The sequence below is a fragment of the Alexandromys fortis genome, unplaced genomic scaffold (assembly GCF_014885135.2).
Source record: "Alexandromys fortis isolate MF-2015 unplaced genomic scaffold, M_Fortis_MF-2015_v1.1 scaffold_9, whole genome shotgun sequence".
NCBI classification, from domain to species: domain Eukaryota; kingdom Metazoa; phylum Chordata; class Mammalia; order Rodentia; family Cricetidae; genus Alexandromys; species Alexandromys fortis.
In genome coordinates this window covers 5,709,345-5,718,598 of record NW_026067892.1, presented here as the reverse complement: position 1 = coordinate 5,718,598, position 9,254 = coordinate 5,709,345, and the positions used below count along the sequence as shown (strand labels likewise).

General features: G+C 55.2%; 1 protein-coding gene across 1 annotated transcript in view; it reads right to left on the bottom strand.

The window, feature by feature from the left end:
• Aire (autoimmune regulator) overlaps window positions 1-8,732 on the bottom strand; it is an 11,712-nt gene extending 2,980 nt beyond the window's left edge. The window contains exons 1-12 of the mRNA XM_050141515.1: window positions 8,436-8,732; window positions 7,956-8,130; window positions 7,581-7,736; window positions 7,149-7,223; window positions 6,555-6,668; window positions 5,226-5,374; window positions 4,961-5,041; window positions 3,554-3,666; window positions 2,540-2,639; window positions 1,723-1,905; window positions 373-494; window positions 183-282 (exon numbers count right to left, since the gene is read on the bottom strand). Of these exons, the coding sequence (XP_049997472.1) occupies window positions 183-282; window positions 373-494; window positions 1,723-1,905; window positions 2,540-2,639; window positions 3,554-3,666; window positions 4,961-5,041; window positions 5,226-5,374; window positions 6,555-6,668; window positions 7,149-7,223; window positions 7,581-7,736; window positions 7,956-8,130; window positions 8,436-8,570 (1,503 nt within the window). The 5' untranslated portion in view covers window positions 8,571-8,732. The remainder of the gene's footprint in view (window positions 1-182; window positions 283-372; window positions 495-1,722; window positions 1,906-2,539; window positions 2,640-3,553; window positions 3,667-4,960; window positions 5,042-5,225; window positions 5,375-6,554; window positions 6,669-7,148; window positions 7,224-7,580; window positions 7,737-7,955; window positions 8,131-8,435) is intronic.
• Between the last annotated feature and the right edge of the window lie 522 nt (window positions 8,733-9,254).

The following is a 9,254-nucleotide window of genomic DNA, read 5'->3' as shown; positions in this document are numbered from 1 at the left end:
GAGCGAGCAGCCTGGTCTGTATAGTGGGTTCCAAGACAGCCAGAGATCTGTAGTGATACCCTGCTTCAAAAAGACAAAAACAAAACAAATAACAAAAAAGCAATGGGACACAAGATTAGTGGGTTTGGCTTTGAATTCTCCCCCACGCCATAGGATCCCACCGCAACTGGCCACACACTGACCTTGGCAAGTCCAGGGGCTGGGCGTGCAGAAGTGGGCGCTGCCTCTCCTGGCGTGGGAGTCATTGAGTCTGAAGAGCAGGATTTGCAGCGGGGGTTCGTCCTAGAGGAGTGGGGAAAGTTTGTTTGGGCCCGAGAATCTTTGGGGTGAGTGGGATGTTGGCTACTCTCCCGCCCATGCCACCTCACTCACCCTGGTCGGGCTGCAGCCATCGGGAAGTGGCAGCGCCAGTGGAAGGCGGCTGCACAGTGCGCGCACCGCAGCGTGTCTGCACCGTCCCCGCACACACCGCACCGTGCACCTGGTGCAGGACCCTGCAGAGAGTGTGGTAGAGCAACGTGGACCACAACTCAAGGTCTATGTCATGCTCATCAAATGCCCCACTAATCTGGGTCAACCGGAAACCTCGTGTGAGCCGGACTGTAAATTCTTATGCCTTGGCGTTCTGAGAAGGCAGAGGTGACCCTAGCAAAAAGCGACTTCCACGCCAGGGTCATCCATCCAGCCCTGCTCCCACCAGCTGTCCATCCAACTCCAGAGGAGCTTGTTGTAGGGAATGTGACTGCTGGAAGTAGGCAGGGCTTTGGGGATTCTGGGACTGACAAGGGGGGGTCAGCCTTTGACATCCTGCCTCACCAAGTGTGTTGGAGACTGTGGACCACCAGACCCTGCATTTCCTGTAAACAACTTGTTTTCCTCTGCTCTGAGCACGAGACCCTGATGGCAGGGGAGTGGTTTCTGGTGGTTAGCAGCTGAAAGATCCCTAGAGCTGGAGCTGCCCCTGAACACAATAAAGGGGGCATCCTTGTTTCAAGGATGACCCATGTTTCTGTCTGTCTCTGTGTGTTTGTGTGTGTAAATTTCCAGGCCCTTGCCAGAGACTCACAAACTGTCTCGTAGTACAGGCGCCATATTACAGGCATAGTACTGTAGTACATGCAGTAGGACGGACACTACACAAGTGTATTTGTTGCGGTGGGGGTGGGGGTGAAGATGTATTGTCCAGATAACCAAGCTAGGCATTTCCTTCCTTCTTTCCTTCCTTCCTTCCTTCCTTCCTTCCTTCCTTCCTTCCTTCCTCCCTCCCTCCCTCCCTCCCTCTCTCTCTCTCTCTCCCTGCCTCCCTCCCTCCCTTCCTCCCTGCCTTCTCTACTAGTTAATTCACTATTTGTGGGTGTGCACGTGGAGATCAGAGCATGTCTCTCCTTCCACCATGTGCGTCCTGGGGTTCCAACTTAGATCCTCAGGCTTGGCAGCAAGCCATTTAACCTGCTGCGCCATCTAGAAGACCCAGCTGGATTTCTGGAACATCAGAGTTGAGTGGCAGGGCTGAGAGCTATGCAGGAGTCTCTCTAGGAGATCTCACAGCCCCTGTGGCTCCTGGTGTTACCCCCTTCCCTTTGTCAAACACATTTCTCCTGGCAGAGTCCTCCCCTGACCCCTGGAATGCCTTCTAATTCCTAACCCCTAGGGATCCGCCAGCCCTGTGGTTCCAGAGCTCCCAGAAGACAGCACCCAAGCCCCAGAGCTCCCCTCATTCACCTGCTGCCCCTCAGTCCCAACACTCAGCAGAGGGCGTAGTGCTGAAGGCTCCAGCAGAGGCAGGGGGGCTGCAGAAGGTGGAGCCAGCAGGTTCACGTATGTGATGGCAGCATCTGAGCTGGCTGGGTGCTCCCTGGATAGGCTCCTGGTCCCCTCTGAAGCTGGCCTCAGTCCCAGGAGGATCTGGAGTTCAAGGGTCAGCACTCAGGGGCCACAGGGCACCGCTCAGCACCACCTGGGAGTCAGGACTGGATTGTTGTGGTGGGTTTGAGGTTGGAAAGGCTTGGGGGTGGGCTGGAGATCTGGCTCAGGGGTTAAGAGAGGGACCTGGGTTCAATTCCCAGCATCCACATTGCAGCTCACATTGTCTGTATACCCTCACACCGACATACATGCATGCATAACTCTAATGCAAATAAAATAAATTTAAAAAAGAAAAAGAAAAGAAGGGCTGGGTGCATAGCTCCATGACTCTCAGCAAACGCTTCCATCATGTTAGACCTGGGCGACAGTGGCTTCAGCCTGGCAGAGCAAACTGGGTTTCTAACAGGATGTGGGGTGTAATACGACAGAAAGCTACCCAGGCTTTTGGAGAATTTTAGGAGTGGTGAGGGTGGTATCCTGTGTCAGGCCCACAGAGCAGGAGGAATGGGGCCAGTGTGAGGACAAGCTCCCCAGGGCCCTCAACCCAGGAGGGAATTCACTAGAAAGGTTGCTTAGGCTGGAATAGAGCAGGGCACAGCAGCCAGGGCAAGCAGAACTCACAGGAAAAGCCAGGAGGTAGAACTGTAGAGGGGGTGACCCATAATAGGCATACCGGGGTCTCTGCAGGTGGCTCCAGGGGCCTGGTCTCCTCAGGCTGGGACAGGCTCTTCTGGACTCTGCCCTGGAGGCAGCAGGAGCACCTCCAGAGGCCACTGTGCACGAGGCCACCAGTCACAGGCATGCAGGACAAGGCAGAGAACATAGACTCCTTCCCCCCCAGAACTGCATGGTGGGGACGGCTCGAGGACCCCCATGTCACCATGCTCATTCACAGATGGGAAACCAAACCCAGGAATGGTAATTCGGTTACCACATGGGAACAGTAGGCTGTGAGTTTTTGACCCCTGGATGGTGGTCCTGGCCAGAGTCAGTGTCCCTAGACTGTTTCTCTTAATCCTTAAGAATTCCCCATGCTCAGCAACCCTCAGGGCGGTGCCTGTAGGCCGTCAGTTGTAGGCTGTCCCTCAGCTACACTGTTTTCATCCTCAGAGCATCCATGGTCCCTCAGGGATGGGGGAGGGGCAGCAAGGACAGGAGGGGAAGGGCTCTGGTGGAAGGGGACCAAAGAGTTAAGGAGAAACAAGGGCAGAGCTAAGGCTAGACCCCCCACAGACTACTGCACCCCCCCCCCAGAACAAAGGCCTGTGCAGTCAGTGATGGGGTGGAGAGTGTGGCTTTGTGGCTTCTGTGTTTCCCCAATTTTACTTGGGAGATTTGAGGGGGGGTGGCTTGGGAAAAGGCCTGTGCCCAAGAGAATTTGGGCTAAGAACCTAGGGTGAAAAGTGTAATATGGGCACTTTTGCCTTGGGGCATTGTGCTATGGTTGCCTTTAGGCCTGTTGGCCTGACTGAGCCATGAGGCAGGGAGGGGAGGAAGGCGACATGGGAGAAAAATCCTACCATGCCCATAGCCGGTGCCCTGCAGCACGGCTCTTACTGCAGGACCCTGACTATCCATCTGTGGGGCTGGGGACTGCTAGGCTTCTTCAAGGTCAGCAGGTAAGGCCAGCGATGGATCAGGGTGGCCAGCGCACAAGCAGCAAGCCTCAATGGGGCGCTCTGCTCACCTGGGGATCTCCTGCAGAGGTGGGCACAGGCAAGCCAGGTGGAAGGCCCGGGGACAGCCATCACAGCAGATGAGCTCACCTCCATCGTGGCACACGGCGCACTCGTCCTCGTTCTTCTGACCAGGCAAGAGGAGCCACACAGACCCAGAAGGGAGCACGGTGCCCGCCTCGGAGACCTCCTCCTGATTCCCTCCCCGCTCGCTTGCTGGCCCCTGCTTGACCTCTGTGCTGCCCATCGTCTTTACAGTACTAGTTCTTGAACAGACCTAGGGCGCGTTCCTCTCAGCAAGGCGTGCTGGGTACCAGGCAGTCCCTAGGTGGATCTCAGGACAGCAGGTGGATGGGCCTGTGGGGTTTCCCGTCAGCCCTGGGTACCTCCTGTCACTTCCCCATCCCCCACCCCCCCTTATGCTTTTGTCAGGAAAGAGGAAACTGTGAGTCTGGATACCACCTCCTCAAGAAAGCTCCCAGATGCCAGGCTATGCTGGCCCTGCCCAGTGACCATCACAGTCATGGAAATACTTCCACAGGCCCCCAGCTACCAAGGTACTTTTGTGGAGCAGGGCCAAACTGGACTCTTCAACCTCTGATGTCCAGGCCCAGCAGAGTGCCTGGCTCTAAGGTGATGGGACCTATACTTGATGATGGCAGGCACAGCCAGGCAGCGATGCTGGGGAGAGAGAGAGTGAGGCCCATGCCCCCAGGGAGCCCTCCTGCTCTGGCTTTTGCAGCATTCTCTACTCCAACCTCAGCTAAGATGCTTTGTGTTGTCTAGAGTGAATGTATGGCCGGGTGGTGGCGCACGCCTTTAATCTCAGCACTCGGGAGGCAGAGGCAGGAGGGTCTCTGTGAGTTCGAGCCAGCCTGGTCTACAAGGGCTAGTTCCAGGACAGGCTCCAAAGCTACAGAGAAATCCTGTCTCGAAAACCAAATAAATAAATAGAAACTGTAGAATAAATGATGTATTTTTTAAATATATCTAGTTTCTGTTTTTGTTTGTTTGCTTGCTTTGTATATGAGACAGGGTTTCTCTGTATAGTTAGTCCTGGCTGTCCTGGAACTCATTTTGTTGACCAGGCTGGCCTCAGACTCAGAGATCCACCTGCCTCTGCCTCCTGAGCGCTGGGATTACAGGTGTGCCTCACTACCGCCCAGCCGAATGTGTGATCTGACTAACTTGCAGTTTCCCAGTGTGTATCCTCAGAAAGAATACTTCTAAGAAAGAGAAGAGGGGGAGGGAAGGGGAGGAGAGAAGAGGGAAGGGGAGGAGAGAAGAGGGAAGGAGGAACCCTCGTGGGTAGGAACTCAAGCCTCTGTGTTCCAGGCAGCTAAATGCCCAGGACAAGGGACAGAAGATCTAGTTGAACACTGGTGGGGAAGTCAAGCTCCCCTGTTCTTGGGGCTTACCTGGTGAACCTGGGGCTCACTGGGAAGGGCTGGAAGGGCAGGAACCCCACACTGCTGGCCTATTCTCTGCTCATCTCTACCCTATGGGAGATACAGGGTGATAGTGAGGTAGCCAGGGCAAGGGAAGATGCATGTGGTCACCAGGACTAGATACCTCTGGGAAGCAACTCCCAACCCCCAGGAAGAACTCCTGGCTATTTTATGGGGGACAGGAGGCTATCCAAGGTCTAGCTCCCCAAAGATGGACATATTGGGTAATGCTTACAGGGATAGTGGTCTGGGTTCCCTTGGCTCGGACCACCGGCTTTAGGCTGCCACCACCACGGGTCTTGTTCTTTGCGTTGCCACTGGGGTCTTCAAACTTGCTTGGAGTGTAAAACTCGCCCCCAACTTGGATGCACTTCTTGGAGCCTCCTGTGAGGAGTGGCAAACGGCCTAAGCTCACACTAGGGGTCTGGCAGAACCTGAAGCCCGCCATTTCTCCCCACCTCCTAACCACAGCCAAGTCTGAGGCCTGGGTTCTGGGTCCAGAGAGGGATTTGCTGCTGAAATTTACTAAGATAAATAGTGTGCACTCATAAGCTCAGAATAGGGCCCTATTTGAAACAGCAGCTTCGGAGATACAATATGTTAAGATGATGTCACACTAGAACCTAAATCCAATGTTCTAACAAGGAAAGATGAAAGCAGAGAGACACACACTCAGACTGGAGAGGCATAGCCACAGCTCAGAACTAGTATCACAACAGCATAGGAGCTAAAGACAGGGAAGGGACCCTCCAAAGCCCCCAGTGGGATGGGTCCCTGGCCACCCACACCTTGACTTTGGAATCTGTTGTTATAAGCCTGGGAATTTTTGTTATAATAGCCCCAGGATAGTTAGACAAGATTCTTGGGGCTGGTCTGATGGGGACAGACCAAGGCCTGCATCAGCTCCCAGGCCATCCTGGCTGTCCATAGCATCCAAGTCCAGTGTCCAGGACAGAGGAGATGCTGTGGAGCAGTAACTGCAATGGTGAGTGACTCTGTCTGCAGCTCTGTCCTGTCCAGATGACATGCGTGGCCGTATAAGGTGACCTGCTAGCCTACCCATAGGTAGGCAATTGTGGAAAGAGTCTGGATAGATACTAAGGGGACTGGAATACGTGTCTGAGGCAAGGACGTGACGGGCTGTCCTCAGTGGGCATTGCGAGCACATGGAGGAACTGTCTGAGGATAACCATGACTCAGCAGTACCCACCAATGAGGAGGTGGGCGTTCTGTGCCTGAATGTGCCTGACAGAAGGCCTCCCGGTGTAGGGGACTTCAGCAGCGTGGCCTGTACTCCAAAGCCAGCATGGGGGCACACTGGCTGCCTTGTCCTCACCCTTGGCTGGCTGCTGTTGCTCTACAGCCACCTCCTGAGCACCTGGGTCTCCCTGGCAGCCTGCTCCCTGTTGTGGGAGTTCATTCCGCCAATAACTTTGGGGTACCAGCCTTAGCCTGTGACCGCTGTCTCTCTCCTTTTAAGAGATCATAACTACAGACAAGAAGCCACGCCCTAAGGCCGGTACCCCAAAGCTATTGACGGAATGACAGCTCCCCATGCATTTACCTGCCTCAAACACCTGCTGGATGAGGATTCCTTCCACGGCCCCTCGGGTTCCTGGGACATCCCCAGAGGACACAGTCACAGCTCTCTGGACGGAAGCCGACATGGCCTGAATTCCTGGGGAAGGTATGACACACGTGGATGCACACATGCGTGCATAAGCAGGGCGTGCGGGACCGCAGTGTTTGCAGAGTTGAATGCAATGGTAGATTAGTAAGTGTCTCACGATGTGGACCTGCGTTGTGCCAGGGTACAGGTTTCCTAGGCCAACTTGGGGGGTGAGGACCAGGAAGCACGGGTCTATGGGATCCCTGGGATCTGTGTGGGGTTGATGGTATAGCAAGGTTGGGCCCAGCTGTGGAACAGGAATAGTTTTGTCATGGCTGTTTCTGGACTGGCCGGAAGGTTGGGAACAATAAAATGGACAGAGATTTGGGGGGAGACACTGAGGACAATGTGTATGGGTTGACCCAAGGAGTGGTGTGCACCCAAGGAGTCCCCATTTTTTTCTGGCTTAGCCAGCCAGCTGAGGCCAATATGGGATCAAATCTTGGCCAACCTCCGCACTCAGCCCCCCTCTCTCTTGGCCTTACTCACCGTTCCCCAGCGGGAGGCGCTGTGACTCCAAGTTGCCCTCTGGCTTCTTAGGGGGCTTGGTCTTTGGGTGGGAGCCTGTGAAGGGGAGGTGGAGACAGCCTGGAGGTATCCTCTTTTTCTGGGCTGGGGTGGTGCTGGTGGGTCCAGGGTCTCAAGTGAGATGGGGGAGAGCACCTGGGAGGGTCAGATCAAGGGTTCCCTAACTCCCTTCAGCCGTAGAGGCTGTTTCCCTTTTCAGCGGAAACGAAATCAAAACCACCTGCCTGCCTCACTACCCAGGAACTCAGTCTGCAGAACAGGAAGAAGCTGCAAGACTGTGAGCCTCCTCCAGTGCTCAGAGGTGACTGCGGCTCTAGCAGGCTGGCCCTGGGCAGCATCAGTGGGACAGAAGATAGGGCCCTGCAACCCTGGCTAGCTCCTCTCCCTGAGTACCTGGGCTGGAGGAGCTCTTTGGGGTCAGGGTTGCTGGTGGGGTTGCCCGAGGTTCCTCTAACGCCTTTCTCTTGGTGGGGGGCCTGGGTGGCAGTACAGAGACCTTGGGACCAGCAAGGGGCTTCCTCCCCTTCCGGGGCTGATTCAGGTCCACATCTGCAGCAGGAACAAGGGTCCCTGTCTTAGAACCTTTTCCTCAGGGCGGGCTCTAGGACAGGACACTCTTGAGGAAGGTGAGTCAGGCCTTTAGCCCTTTGCCTCTTAGGATCTGTACCAGTTCTGGCGACTCCCTGAAAGCACGTAAAACGTACACCCGTAGTCTCCATGCTACCCCATAGGCTTAGATGGCAGGCACCATCGTCAGCACAGGCTCACCTTTTGGAAAGCCGTCCAGGATGGTGTGCAGACGGCTGTACCGTTCCAGATTGTAGTCCTTAAAGAGAACCCTCCAGAAGTCCAGGATGGCCCCACTATCCTGGGTCAGGAGCCAGGATAGCAGGGCATGGAAGGCCTGTGGGCAGCCTTCCTTCTCCTTCAGCCGGAGTGTCTCCTGAAGTGACAGCATCAGGCTACCCATGCACACCCTACCTCCAATCCCTGCGCCTCCTTTGGAAGCGAGGCCTGCCTATTCCTGCCAATCCCTGGATTCTGGGGAGTCGGGGTGCACAGGATGTGAGGTTAGGGGTCTCACCTGAAGCTTGTTCAGGACAGGTCTTGTGAGGGGTGCTGAGGCTGGTGTGTGTGTGTGTGGGGGGAGGGGATATAGCATGGATGTTGGCAGAGGCTGAGAAGGATCTAGGGAAGGGGAGTCGGGAGACAGAGAGGCGCGGCGGGGGCGGGGGTGCAGGAGCCCACCTGGAACTTGTCCTCTGGAACCACGTCGTGGTCAGCCAGAGCGTGCAGCAGCGGAAACGCGTTGTCTACCGCCACCGCGATCTCGGTGCGGTTCAGTCTCAGCAGGCGGCGCAGTATCCCATCTCCGCCCGCCATCGTTTCGACGCAGACTGCGTGTCAGCGCCCCCTTCTGGCATGTGCGCTCTTGCGTACCTTGGGTGTCCTGGTACTGTTTCAGGAGGCACCTGTGAGTATATATACCTACTCCCCAGCTGGGGAAAGGCGACGCTTGGCTTGCTTCACCGCTCTGTAATACTTTCAACCAGAAAAGAGCAGAGGCTGCTGTTCACCCCTGGAGCCAATCAGGGTCCGGTTTCTGCAGGCTGAGGACAGAGACTGTCCTACCGCTGGGTTTAGGAGTCCCTACAGAACTGGTATTCATTTCCTATGGAATCCAGGTAGCTGTCTGGGCTAGGGGAAAAGCTCAAGATTTGGGTAGAGGAAACAAGGTTTCCCCTACAGTCTCCCTACAAAGGGTCCTGTTTATGGGTAAAAAACAGGACGGGCTGGGAAAATTGCTCAGTGGACAATTTGTCTACCTGGCAAACTTGAGGACCTGAGTTATTCTATTGCTGGGGAGGCAGAAATAGGAGCCTCGGTAGCTAGCGCTCACTGCCCAGATAACTTAGCTGAGTGGATAAGCTCCAGGTTCCACAAGAGAACTTGCCTCAAAAACTTAGATGGAGAGTAATTGAGGAAAACAGCCTATGCTTACCTCTTCTAGCTCCATACACATGAACACGTGCAAACACAGACACACACACACACACATGCATGCAC